We start from the raw sequence: 14,999 nt of genomic DNA, 5'->3' as shown, positions 1-14,999 counted from the left end.
ACAAAAGTAATGTTATTAATATATACGACAACAGAATTTAAGAACATATTCAATTACTTTTTTTAATCTAGGAAAAGATTAAGAAAAGAAAGAAAATCATATTTGCTGTAAATTTTGATAACTAGTGTAAACTAATTCATTTTTTAATGTATTTCACTGTTAAATAATTCCTCAGTCCCCAAACCTTTCAAAAGCCATCATTCTATGTCTCTTAAAAATGAAAAGCCCTTTATTTAGAAATTGTCGTGGTTTTTCAGTATTCTGCTTTGTTTTGACTTTTATCTTTCTCCTTAAAAGTAGTCATCTAAGTATTTCTTCATGGCAGACCTTGAATCATACTCTCTATGCTAATAAGTAACTTAGCAGGCCTTAACTTTTCATTTATTGACTTCATAGTAAATGGAAAAAATAATTGTTGTTTCTATGTATATATACAAACATATTTTAGATTTTAGTGCCAAAAATGGCCTTATAAATAATTTGCCCCAACTATTTCATTCATTTTATATAACATCTAAAATATATTGAGACCTTTAGAGTAAAACTATGAGACTTACTGTATAATACGCTGTCTGTTTTACTGAATTCAAATCACAGTAGGCAGGCCATGGGAGTACTGCATTTAGAGCAGGTAAGTTAGACAGACTCAGATGGTACAAAATCATTATAAGTTCATGGATAAATTGCTGGGTTTACTAAAGCCATGATCATAAGAGTAGTTTCTTTCTCATCTCTGAGCTAAGATCACATCTTATTCCTTAGAGAGAATAGATTTTCACATAATTGTACCATATTCTCCAGGGAAGAAAAAAAATGCATTAAAAAGTTAAGGGAAAAAATAGTTCCAATAAGGGGATTTTCGAATTATAGTCACTCAGACATATAGCAAAAAGCTAAGAGCTTGTTAGGTCTGCAATTTACTTGAAAGTAAGTTAGTTCCATTAAGAAAAAAAAAAGTGTAGATATTAATGTCAAAATCATATCTCCTATTAGTAAAGGTGTTCTTAACCTGATGTTAATATTTGTTAAGTATATTTAATATAATGTGTTTCCTTTGTAATCCTATATATTTTGTTATACATTTACAAATATTATTGAAAAGGGATACATCGGCCTCATTAAAGCATCAAAAGGGTCCATGATACAACAACCATTACTCTTAAACCCCCTTTTAATGGTTCCCTGGACTCAAGGGCCATGGAAATAATGTTGGTGAGGTATATTGTATTTAATAGAAATGAAGAATGTAGAAGGAATGATGGTTATTTTCTCAAAACCATATACCCTCATAAACGAAAACCTTACTGAATGATCATTTGGGAGACAAGAAGACACCTGAAACACACTGGTAATATGTCATTTTTTACTGAGTTTGTTAAACCATTAAAGCAAATCTGAACTCCCGATTAGAGGATGTGAAAATGTACAGCAGATACTGAAAAAAAAAATCATAAAACATACTTTGCAAATCTAAACTAAAGAGTCCTTTTACTTAGCAATATGCTCGGTTTGTTTCCTTTCTTAAGGAAAAGTAACAATCTAAAAGCAGGGATTCTTAACGTGTGATGGATCTTTTTTGGCAATTGTAAAGTCTATGGATATATCCTTTCTCAGAATAATATTTTAAAAGAGTATAATAAAACATAGTATTTGGAAGGAAACCAATTTTACTGAAATATGGTTATTATTATTTTTTTAATCAAGGGTCTCAAGTTTAAAATTCTTGATATAAAGGAATGAGAAAACTGAGAGCAAAATCAAAAACCAACACTTCTCTAACTGTTTCAAGTGCCTTCTTCTGGAACTGTGCACCTCTTCCCGCCACTCCCTTCCTTCTCCCCCTCCCTTTTCATCCACTCTTCAGAGGGCCATAGGTGAATGACAGGCAAAAAAGAGGGTATTGGAGAGGAGGAGTCAGAGTCTTTTAGATCTGCATTTGTAGGCTGCCTCAGAGTAGCCAACAAGCACCAGATTTATGTGCACTTTGAAAGAAGCACCTTCACTATTGGCTTTTTGAGCGGTGCTGTCGCTAGGGAGCAGCTGGTAATGAAAGCACAGCAGCTGGGGAGAGCTGGGGCTGTTGTTCCAGTAACCAAGTACCAGGGGGAGGCGCACACAGGACACACACACACACACACACACACACACACACACACACACACACACACAAATACACACTCCTTTCAGAGTGTTACCTTTCTTTAAGACAGAATTCGAGCTGGGCATTTGAAATGAATGTTGGTTCAGATTTGCAAAGTATAGCTTATGATTGTTTTTGTATCTCCTGTTCAGCCACTCCACCACCGCTAACAGGAACCCTGGGTCTCAGCTTTCCACTCTGTGCGCTCCATGTGGTCCAGTATACGGCGTATCCTTCTCTCTAATCTCCCTCTTTTTTTCTTTTCACTCCCTTCTTCGAATATCCTTCCCCCTCCTCAAAAGCGAAGAAATCCCTCGCTTTAATTGCCTGCCCTCTCAAGGTGTGCGTTTAGGGAGAAGAATCAGGAGCGGGATGAAATGAATGAGTTGTTACCTTGTAAACTGAGTTGCTGGAGTTAGCATCATTCCTGGGACTTCCTGCTCTCCCCCCACCGCATCTCCACCCCCCTTCTTCTCTGCCCACGCTCCTCCCCGCGTTCCGTGTGTCTCCCTCCTTTCCTCCTCTCCTCCTGTTTCTTCTCCCCGCCCCGCCAGCCGGCAGCCCGGCTGTGCTGGGAAAGGGCGGGCGCCCGCGTCTGCTGGGGTGGGTGAGACCGAGAAGCAGTGATAGAGTGAGCTCGGCTGTACCTTAGTAGGGTGCCGGAGCCGGAGCCTTAGTCGGATTCTGAGCAATCTCGGGGCATCTGGGGAGGGAGAGAGATCCAGGCACCCGGGAGAGGCGTAAAACCCTTCCAGTGCAGGCGCTTTCCATGGCGTCTCATCAGCAAACAAGGATCCAAGCTTACCTGGAGAAGAACAAAATAGGTCCCCTATTTGAGGTAAGGCTCTCTGGCTAGGGGGCTGGAGGATTCATCTTCGGGCAATAGAAGGGACATAAAAATGAAACACAAATGGATATCTGGGAAGAGTAGGAGGGAGAAGGACCTGGCAGAAGGGGGCGCCCCGGCCATTCCAGGGTACCAAAGCGTTTTGCTCAGAAACAGATCCCAGTGCCGAGGATACGGGCCGGAGTGTCGGAGTGGGTGTGGGCATTGCCCTGGGGTTACCTGGGCTAGAGACGCCCCCAGGCAGGTGAGGTAGGCTGGGTTTTGCCTTCAGGGCCCGGGGAGCGGGCCAGAGGAAGTTGTATTCGTCTTGGTGGTATGCCAAGCTGTTTTATTCGCTGTTATCCTCCTCTTGTCCCCCAATCACAAACACAAGTACCCTCACAAATGGGCACTATCTCCCCTACCCTCCGTCCAAACACACACATGGATACCCTTGTTGTGTTCCTAATATAATGCACACTCTCCTTCCCTACATTCAAAACTCTCTGGGTTTGTTGGATTTTGAAGGGAGGTGCGGAGGTGGCTAGAGCGAGAACTGGAGGAAATACCACTTAGCATTATGAGGTGGGGGTGGCTTTAAAAGAAAATATTCTCATTCTAGCCGAGGGACCAAGGTGGGCCAGATCTAGGAGAGAAGAGATTCTACTGAATCTCAAATTTTGGGGTGTGTGTGTGTGTGTGTGTGTGTGTGTATGTGTGTTACGTACCTGGGGAGAAAAGCACTGGGCAACACACATTTGGTTAACGAGAAGAAAAGGATATAAGAAAGCCACTGGCCAGAACTATGAGTCCAGGCAGAGAGAGAGCGCCTGTTGGTATGAGATACAGAGGAAATCAAGCGAACGAAAGCGTCCCATCCGTTGCCAGGACACTAGGGGTGGGTGGGAAGATAGCTTTGGAGTCTGCAGTCCCTAAGTCATTCAGTGTTTGTTTTTTTCTTTTTTTTTGGTGGGGGGGGGGTGTTGGGGGAGGATGGAGGGAGAGAAGGCCATGGCGGGGATACCCAACACTCTTTCCCCACTCTTTTGCTAAGTCCCAGACTACAGCTGCCCGGCTCCAGGCATACTCCTGGGAGAGAAAATGGGGAGGATGGTCTGTCCCTCTAACCAACGGTAATGCTCACACCTCCCGCAGCATCTCTGCTGCATCTGAAAAGGAAGCAGAAGCCGGCAGCAGGGGAGGCGTGTGCCCTGGTAATAATGGAGAGTAGAGCTGTTCTCAGTGACTGAATTCAAACTAATGTGAGCTGTAGGAATATTAATGCAGATTTCCGGGGAATTGGTGATTCGATTTGGGGAAGGTGATTCATTTCCCTCTCTTTGGACCTCAGTTTCTTCATTTATAAAATGAGGAGTTCCAAACCTATAATCTTAACGGATTCTATGATCAATCGTACCCCACTGCATCCCCTTTTAAAACTGACAGGAGGAGTTTTAAAAGTGAGGGAACTATATTTTAATTTTGTTTAAATTATCATAAAATGCAGAGTATATTTGGACATCACATTATTAAGATTTAAAGAAAGGAGAATACTACTTTATGCCCAAGTTATTTATTATCATCCCTCTCTTTGGAATAAAACAAAAACAAAAAAAAAGCATAATTCCAGCTAACCTGAGTTACTATTTGAACAGGAGGATGCTGGTCCAGTTATTGTCTTAATTTTACCCCCTTGGGTGGTAACAATTGGAAGAGGCAACAATTGAAAACACAACTGTGAGGGAGTTATTGATGCAGTTGTAATTAATTTCTTTGCCTTTAGTCTAATAATGCATTATTTCATATATATGATTTTAAAACAGAGTATTTGAATAGGTTTTCCACCAGACCAGTATATATTACATCTAAAAAACAGCTTTGTTTTATCTAAAGGAGAAAGCAATTTTGTATTCTGTTATCTATTCTCAGAATTTTTTGTTTTAAAAATAAAGTGAAGAGAGTTTTCATTCTTTAAAAAAAAAAAATCTCTGTATTATAAAGATAAGTCACAAATGTAGATAGTAGTCAGTCCTAGGGATGATTACAGTATTTCGTATATAAAATTGGGACATACTAATGTAATGAGGTAAATGTAATAATATGCTTAAGTGCCTATTTTTCATCATTCAACACGTGATTCTAACTACAAAGTGAGCACTTGAATTCTTGGTTGAAATAATAGTGTATCAAAATCCTTCACTAAATATTTCATTTTACCCAGATGACCTCAAAAATACCTTTTAGCTCTAAATTCTTTGATCTTATGATCTTATCCATAGTATCCTTTTACCTTTCTTCTCATTTTCTTCACCCATATTATGTATATTTCTCTTAGTTTGGATGTACTTGATGAAATGATCATCTTTCTGGGGTTGATAATTTACTTTAGGATTTTTAGGAGAAAAAAAAATAAAACCTCTACAAGAAAGAGGAATATCTGAACCACGATCTTCTTGTAACCATTTCAATAAAACCTGAATTTGATTTTCAAAGTTATAGAATTACATATACCTCACAGAATCACAGAAATGAGAACAAGAAGAATACTAGCTTATAGTCCAGTTACTAAGTCTTTGGTGCAAGGAAAAACAATTAATAAAATGCTGTTTGTGTTCTTGAGATCCTTTTCTAGTAGTCATTGAAAGTCCCTGAGTACTGAAGTGATTTTCCTTTTGCCAATAATAATGATCAGGCTCTCCCTTTACTCCTTAACTACACTTTTATGGTCATTTGCTTGGATTTGGAAGACAAAGATTCCCAGTTGTCTATATATTTTAATATTAGAATTTCAGATACTATTGTACTTAACCCTTGTTTTCCTTTTTTGGCTATTATAAATAAGTCTAGTTTAATAAAAAAAAATTCACAATATAGTCATAATTTATAAAAATATCAAAGGTAGAATATTTAATCTTTTAGATTATGGGAATTTTTCCAGAATTAGCAGTAATTTTCCTAACTAATATTCATAGTAGTACAAAAGCATTAATAATTTTTTAAGCTTTTTGGCATTATGATCTCTCTCTCTCTCTCTCTTGCTCTCTCTCTCTCTCTCTCTCTCTCTCTCTCTCTCTCTTTTTCTCTCTCTCTCTCTTTCTCTCTTTCTCTGCCATTTTCCAACTAAATCCTTTCTCCAAAGAGGCAGCTGGTTGGTGTAGTGGTTAGAGCACTAGACCTAGAGTTAGAAAGATAAGCTTTTGAATCTTGCCTGTGGTCACCTAAACTCTGTCTACCCTCATTAGTATAATGGGGACTAATAATAGCATTTACCTTCTGGGGTTGTTGGGAGGATAAAATTAGATAATATTTCTAAAATGCTTTGCATACCTTAAAACACTATATACATGCTAATTAAAATGTTAAACAGCATGCTTATTTTGAAAATTGAATTGAATTTCAATGGATTTTGGTTTTAGGACCCCTGGGGAGATAATTTGTGATTCCCTTGAAATGACTGGCAGTGCCCTGGGATATAACAAAGCAATCCAAGAATTACTGGACTATATTGTTGGGCAGAAATGCTTTAATACAAAATTAAAAATTCAGAGATGACTGTCATTACTAATGACTTTTTAATAGAGTGTTTTGGCATATGCCTTACTTGACTTTCCCTGTATTTCTGGAATTTCCAACCATAATTGTAATATTGTATAATTTTAATATAATATATATTCTTCTGGAATTTATGAAATTTTGATATCTCCAATATTTATCTTTCAATGATCCATATAATAATTGCTAAAGTTAACATAATTAAATTTTTTTAAAGACATTTAATGCTATTGGAACCCATTTTTTTTCTGTTTTTTTCCTGGCATTGGTACTCTCATATTGGGTTTCTTGAGAATGGCAGGAAGAAATGATTATACAAAGACTGCTACTCATTACTGGAGGTGTTTAACTTGGATGACCACTTGCCTGCAAGTTGAAGATGACATTCAGGAAAAACTCTTTCCCCTAAAACCTGATGCAGACCTGATCCAGATCTCCAATGTGATACCTATCTACCTTTGTCCTACCTCACCCTCAATTGCATTTTTTTCTTTGTTGTTCAATTGCGTTTGATTCTGGATTTATTTATCATTTCTTTCCCTGTTTCATTTTACAGATGAGGAATTGAGGCAAACAAGGTTAAATGACCTAGGGTCACAGAGATAGTAGGTATCTAAGGTCACATTTGAACTCATGATTCCAAGTCTTATTCATTCCAAGCCTGTTGTTCCATCCACTGTACCACCTACTTGCCATGTCACCCTTGGGAACCATTGAGCTATCATTAACAATTTTCCTTCACCCTAGCCTTCTTCTTTCACATTCTTTTTCTTTTCTTGTGCTCACAGGACCCCACCTTCCTCTGAAAACACAATTCCTGGTCATCCTTTTTAGTGCTAGATAATCCTCCTCTAATTTCCTTACACATCAGACCAAGAGAAGGAGTAGTTTGCCCTATTACTCATGCCACACAGTGCAGCTTTCTGCTGCCATCACTTAACAAGCTCTTTTTCTTGGAGGTTCACTCCATCTATTTATATTACATTTCCCAGATCTATTGACTCTTACCACTATCTTTAAAGTCACTCTTTCCACCTTTATTATGGGATTCATATTTACTTTGTCAGTACTTTCTGTCTCAAGCCTTGCTTTCAAATTTGGATACTTTAGTGGTCCCAGTGTCATGACTAGAATTGGTACCTTAATAAATATTTGCTGAATTGATTTCGCTTTAATCAATTAAGTCTCCATGCTCATTAAGTTTCCTATATCCCATCTATACATCTATTTTTCAGTTATGTTTCATAGGTTGGCCATATTGTTGTTGTACAGTTATGTCCAACTCTTCTTGGTTCCATTTGGGGTTTTCTGGACAAAAGTACTGGAGCAGTTTGCTATTTCCTTCTCCAGCTCATTTTATAGAGGAGGAAAATGAGGTAAACAGGGTAGAGTGATTTACCTGGAATCACATAGCTAGTAAGTGTCTGAAGCAAGATTTGAACTCAGAAATATGATTTGCCCTGACTCCAGACTGAGTACTCTATCCTCTATTCCACTTTGGTGTTCCTAGGATTGATCATACTTTGAACATATCACCATTCTTAATTCTTTCTCTCTTCTCTTTAGTTTCTCTTTTTCAACTCTTTTTCCAGTTTTCTTCAAACATTCTCAGATTCCCATGCACAGAATTTATTTATTTATTTTTTTGGGGGGGGCAAGTATTTTCTATCCCAACTAAGCTAGAATGTAGCATCCTGCTACTAATCATACAGAAGTTTAACCTGCTCCATTTTGTCCCTGAGCTGGTTCATTCTTCCTGAAGCAGGCTAGTGGCCCTATATTTCTGAGGGTTTACCATATTGGCATTAGACTTAAGGCAGATAGCTAATTGCCTTTAGCCATACTTACGGCAGCTTAGAACTCTGAAGTTCAAATGATTTCCCAGGTTCAATCTCTTCTAGTGGCAGAGATTACAGGCACACACCACTATATCAGGATTTTCCCATTCTTAAAAAACAAAAGAAAACAAAAAAACTAAAAAAAAAAAAAAAAACAAAAAAAAAAAAACCTTTCATTTGACCCGTTATCTAATCAGATCATTATAGTATCTCTTCCCTTCCTTCCTGCCCCCTTCTCTCTCTCTCTTTCTTTGTCTCTCTTTCTCTTTCTCTGTCTCTGTCTCCTCTTTCTATCCCTCTCCCTTCCTTTCTCCTTCTCTTTTTCTTTCTTTCTTCCTCCCTCCTCTCCTCTGTCTCTCTCTCCCCTTCTGCCCCCATTTCTCTATCTTTTCTCTCTCTCGTCCCCTCTCCCTCTCACTCTCCCTCACCCTCTATCTTTTCCTCTCTTTCTCTTCCTTTCTCTCTTTTCCCCGTTTCTCTTTCTTCCTCCCCTCCTTCCCCCCGCCACTACACACCTGACTGATGCCTGTCTGCTTCCTCTCTCCTTTACTGTAACATCATTAATTTCCTGCCTACTAAATATGTTTTTCCCTCCAGACTTCCTTATCTATGGTGATCTTATCTATTCTACTTCATTCAATTATCCTTATTCAGATTTACATTTTCACAAATTTTCATTTACAACCCTAATCTCTTTATAGAAATGTAATTCTAGGCTATAATTACCTGAATAATCTATCTACTTCTGTGTCCCATTGGTATTAGAAATGAAACTGAAGTTATTATCTCTCCTACCATAACTTTGAATCATCCTTTACTCTTCCCTTATATACTTTTCCCATATTCAATCAATTACTTCTGTCTATTTTACTCCCATGGCATCTTTTGAATCTGTTTCTTGTTTACTTGTGTAAACACCATCTTTTGTCAGGACCTCATTGTCTTATGCTTTTGGTCTTTCTTCTTCTACCAAAACATGAGTTACAATCCTGCCAAAAGTATCTTTACAAGGCACGTAATAACCGAACTTTGAGATTTACAAAACTATTTACAAATTTCTAATTTTATCTTCACATAACTCTGAAAGGTAGTTACCATCATCTGGATGAAGAAACTGAGGCAGAAAGAGATTAAGTAATTTGTCCAGTTACACAGCTTGCTTAAGAGGCTGGATTCAAACACAAATTTTCATGCTTCAGACCCACAACTCTAATAACTGTATTCCCTAGTAGCCTCATGATAAATGTTATACTTTGAACGAAAAATGTCCAGTGAAAAAAAGAACTCTGTGAATTCGTCACATATCATGTATTAAGAGCAAAATCAAAATCACTATACAATAGTTCAAAATTAAAAATTTAATATTTTAAAAAAGATGTTATAAAGGAAATGATATAATAAATCAGAACTCTCAGTACAGAAATAATAAAGGAAAAGAACAGAATGGATAACTTATGAAATATGGTAGATAGTCTCTTTGAGTAGTAGAAGTCCTGATAAAAGGAGTAAGAGATCTGTAATCTAAAACAATTGTTTAAGTAGACAGGGACTTGGCAGAAGAGAACTAAAATATATTAATTTTAAAAGAACACATGAATTCTATGGAATTTATTTCAAATAACTTTGAAAGTAAGATGTAGATGTAATTTAAATATCACAGATATTTTCCTTCGAGGAAAAAAAAATAGAAAAAGCAAAGAGCAGCAGTAGATGCATTCTATTCACTCTAGAGGTTAGCCAAGAAGGAAGAATTATTTCTTCACTTTCTTATCAAGTATGGGAAGTTCTAGGGAAGTAGGTTAGAAGCAGTAGGATGGACACAGAGAAAATGGAAGTCAGATTATATTCTAAAAGGAGAAATGAAGGTGTGCCATTAAAGTCTCTTCCTTAGGTGGAGTGGGAGTAGGGATTAGTATATATCAACTGTAAGAGAAAGCAGCCTCATAAAGGGTATTTGGATTCAAAGAGTTTAGCAGCATAGTACAGTAGACTATATTTCCCAAGAAAGTATCACATTCTATAACAGGGTGTGTATATATACACACACACACACACACACACACACACACACATGAAAGAACAAATCAATCAATAAAGAAATCAATCAAAAGAAATTTATTGAAATAGAAGGGCAAATGAGGTGACATATATAGAATGAAAATCAGTGAAGGAAACAAAATTTACTATATACCAGGTGATAACAAAAGTGTAGGAATTAAAGTACTTCTGCCAAAGCAAAAATAAAAATATACTATGTCTAGAGAGATAAGCAGGGATAACTACATTATGCTTAACTACATTATGCTTGAACATACCATGAATGGTATCCTTAAAGCAATATTATTACTGAGTTTATATACCCCAAATTTCAAAACATATAGATCCACAAAAGAAACTTTTTTAGTAGAATTGTAAAAACTAAACAGATAGTAACACCAAAATTATAGTAAAGTTAATTTTTTTTCTTTCAGAACTTGATAAATCTAACAAGTAAATTAAAAAGGGAAATATGAAAATGTTGAAGATGTTAGAGTTGAAAGGCTTATTGAGAATATTAAAGAATATTTAAATTTCTCAGCATCCTGTGTTGCCTTTACAGAAAGTAACTGGGTTCCATGAAACAAAATAATTATAAATAAATAAATGTACAAGGGCAGAAATATTGAATATTTTTATATAGATATCTTTTAATGAAAAATGGCAATTAATATAATGATTACAAGAAATAAATGTAAATCTAAAGGGAGGTTTGTTAATGAGATTCAGAATGATGAATTCAAGTAAATCATAAAATCAACATATAATACTTGCCTTATAATAATGAGCTGACATTCTAATTATCTGGAGGAGGAAAGTAAACAGTCTTTGGTAGAAAATTCTATCTTTAAAAACATACTAACAGAATAGAAAAAGCAAATCTTAAGAATTGAGTAAGCAATTAAAAAAAAAAAACCTAGTGAAACAACAATTTAACAAAACTAAGCATAGATATAATCCGGAGAGTTTGAGGACAAATGATAAAATCACTATGAAAAATAAAACAAGTGATTAACTACTACTGAAAACTAGATTTTGAAAAAATTAACAAAATAAAAATCAGCTAATTTTGGTTTAAAAAGTGGAGGAGAAACTAAGTTCCCAAAATTAAAAAAAAAAAAAAAGAACAAGATGACTATGACAAAAGGAAATTTCAAAAAAAAAAAAAAAAGATTTAAAAAACCAGAACCTGCTCTACATTATTAAATGAGACCAAAAATTTTAAAAATTAATAATCTAATTTCAAATTAACAAAAACAATACCTAGAGATTTTAAGCACCCAGTGTTTCAAAAAAGAGAAACTGAGCCACAAAAGAAATACTAAAGTATATGATGGAGATTGCAGGGAGGACCCTAATCTAGATATATTTATATGTGAATTTCATAACATATTTAAAGAGGATTAAGTTCTTATGCTTTTCATCTTTTTTCTAAACATTGAGAAAAATAAAGTGCATTCTACCAAAATCTTTGTCATAGAACACATATGGTCTTATTACAAATTTTTGGAGAATAAAAGAGAAAAGGAGAACTATAAAACAATATCACTAATGAGTTTGGATACAAAAATATAAATGATACAGCAATTCAACTGTAGTAATATATTAAAAATATTCATTATATTCTCATTGGATTTATGCTAAGGACACAAATATGGTACAAAATTAGGAAACAAAATAATCATGTTACAAATAAAACCACATGATATGATAATATCAATAGATGTCAAAAAAAACCTTTGCCAAAATAGAAGTGATAGAGATTGGGTCTCTGATTTTCCTGGTATAGGATGCCCTCTGGTGAGAAACTTCATTTAACAATGCAAATTGTCAGAAGTTGGACTCAGGGCTTCCTGACTTTAATTTCAGTTTTTGATCCACTACAAGATTCTACTTCTAATAACATCAAAACATGTATGTATGTATGTGTGTATACATATGTAGCAATTTATGTAAGTTTTTTTGCAATGAAGAAGTATTAGATACTTTCCCAAAACATTGCTAATTTAAAGCAGTAGTGCCCCTTCTTTTCATTATTAGTTAACATTGATTTGAAAATGCTAGCTATATTAATCACAAAAGAAATTAATTAAGAAATTAAAGTCATATATATTGACAAAGAGAAATGGAAAATTTATCCATTTTCCAACAGCATATGGCTTACTTAAAAAAAAAAAAAAAACTCTAGAAGATCAACAAAGAAGTTAAAACTGTTAATAGATTCAACTAAGTAGCAATATACAAATTAAGTTCAAAAATCATTTCTATAGGATAACAACAACAAAAGAACTGTAGGAAATGTTAGAAAAGTCAGTGAAAATAACTTCAAAATATATATATCCAAAATGCATATTTATAATATTTAGAAAAAATATGAAAAGATATACTCAAAATACAAGATATCCCAGAAATCTTAGCTATTTAGGCCTAAAACTCTACTATCTACCTCCTGTATATGCAATTATAAACTATTCTAAAGGATCTAGTCTTAATCACTGACTGGGCATTTCTTTAGTCAAACTGAAACCTGTTAAAGACTTTTAAGTCAAAAAGGCCAAGGTCTCCCCCTGCAATCAGGACCATCTCTGGTCATCCTGATCTATATCTTGTCACTGAATCCAGATGTCTCTGGAGGAAAAGGTGATGCTGTGATTTTGCACAACCAATTCTGACTAAAATCCAACTCAATTGTATGTCATAATATCTCCTCCCTGAGGTCATGGTCCTTATTGAAAACAGGGCAAATAACAATAACATCTCTAAAGGAGTCAACAAGCATTTATTAAATCAACATTTTTTTAAGCAAGTACTATCTATCTGCTAATTAGTCACTATGCTGAATGCACTCCCTCACCTACACACATGTAGTCACAAAAGATTGTCATTAATCATAATTAGATGATACAAGAATAATTAAAACATGATGCTAACTAAATACATTTACAAATTTAGTGACCTATTACTGTAACATTACTTAATAGAGATGACCAAAGTAATAAAGAAATTCATTTGAGAGGAAAAATTTTTTAAATCTCAAGTAAAATGGTGAAACAGGAAAGCAAGGATCACTCAAATTACTTGGTATTATTGAAAATAGAAAAAAATATTATCAGTAATGTTCTGAACAAGAATTAGAAAGAACCAATTCAAGAATCCAATGTTCAACGAAGTAAAGATTATATCTCTTTGGGAAAGAACTCCTTATTTAATTAAAAACTTCCAAATGAGGTGGAAAATATTTAACAAACAACAGGTTTAGATCAGAAACTTACACCATATACCACAATAAATTACAAATGGATATAAATACATGTATATACATACATACATGTATACATACAAACTAGGGGCTGCTGGATGGCACATTGGTTACAAGATAGGACCTAGAGTGAGAAAGACCTGTGTTCAAATATAACTTCAGATATTTACTAGCTGTCAGACCCTGGGCAAATCATTTAATCCTGTTTGTCTCAATTTCCTCATCTGTAAAACGAAGAGATGAAGGAACTGACAAACCATTCTACTCTCTTTGACAAGATAGCTCCAAATGAATAGTCGGACATAAGCAAAACAACTAAAGAACACTATAAATGTGTCAAAATGACTTTCCCATGATCCTAAGTATTAGGTTGCTAAGGAAATTAAGTCAGGGTCTTGATAGAAAGGAATCTGCAGAAGTCATATCAAACATAGTTAAAATTGTTTTTGAGGTGAAGAGAATAAATGACATTGACAGGAACATGTGTCACCCTGGGATTGGACACATACAGGAGATATATTTGGTTAGTAAAAGATTAATTAAACAACAAAGAAACCATAGTATATGGTGTGACTGGAATATTGGCATTTGTAGAGTTTTAATGTAATTAGAAGAAACAAAGGTGTTTGGGAAATGGTTTAGCAGGAAATTTTAACTGAGACAGAGTGGTTCAAGAACATAGATGGCAGAACACAGAGAAGATTAGGAATTATGGGGAAGAGGCCTTATGCATCATGTTATATTTGGACTAACTAAAAATATATATGCTGGACTATAGACTTAAAAAGAAGACAAAGTTATATTAAACCATCCAAAAAATGATAAAGATTTATATATAGTTTACATATTATATGTAATTTAATACATGTACTTAGTGCTTAACCAAGGTTTGCTGATGTTGAATATCTCAAAATTCATGGCTAAATTATTCCTTAATGGAAATTTGGAAATAAATTAGGCCAATGTATTTTCTATTTAATCTACAAAATAAGCCATTTCTTTGCCTTTTTTCATGTCATACTTCCTACTTCAGCTTCTGTAGAGACTTACTTTAACTCCCTGCTCTAGTTTAAATCTTTTAACTGGTTCTCTTTCTTTCTCATATGTATAGATTTGGCACTGTTTCCTCTCTCAATTAAGATCAATTTTATTTCTAGGCAGAATGAATATAAGAAACTATGGGTTAGCAGATTATGGTCTCAGTATTGTTAGTTTTCCTGCTGCTGTAATCCTGAATTTAGAAATGCTAAACAACTGGGTTTCTAACTTGCATTTCCAATTTCTTTGTGATTCTGTTTTGTACTTCAATTTTCTCTGACTGGATTCCTGTCATGTCCCGAACCTTGT

General features: G+C 35.1%; 1 protein-coding gene across 3 annotated transcripts in view; it reads left to right on the top strand.

Moving 5' to 3' along the window:
- Positions 1-2,702: 2,702 nt before the first annotated feature.
- C1H8orf34 (chromosome 1 C8orf34 homolog) overlaps positions 2,703-14,999 on the top strand; it is a 435,849-nt gene continuing 423,552 nt past the window's right edge. For all 3 annotated transcript variants that reach the window (XM_051970072.1, XM_051970073.1, XM_051970071.1), the window contains exon 1: positions 2,703-2,978. In XM_051970072.1, the coding sequence (XP_051826032.1) occupies positions 2,910-2,978 (69 nt within the window). In that variant the 5' untranslated portion in view covers positions 2,703-2,909. The remainder of the gene's footprint in view (positions 2,979-14,999) is intronic.

The sequence above is a fragment of the Antechinus flavipes genome, chromosome 1 (genome assembly GCF_016432865.1).
Source record: "Antechinus flavipes isolate AdamAnt ecotype Samford, QLD, Australia chromosome 1, AdamAnt_v2, whole genome shotgun sequence".
Lineage (NCBI taxonomy): Eukaryota > Metazoa > Chordata > Mammalia > Dasyuromorphia > Dasyuridae > Antechinus > Antechinus flavipes.
This window is presented reverse-complemented; position numbering and strand designations above follow the sequence as displayed.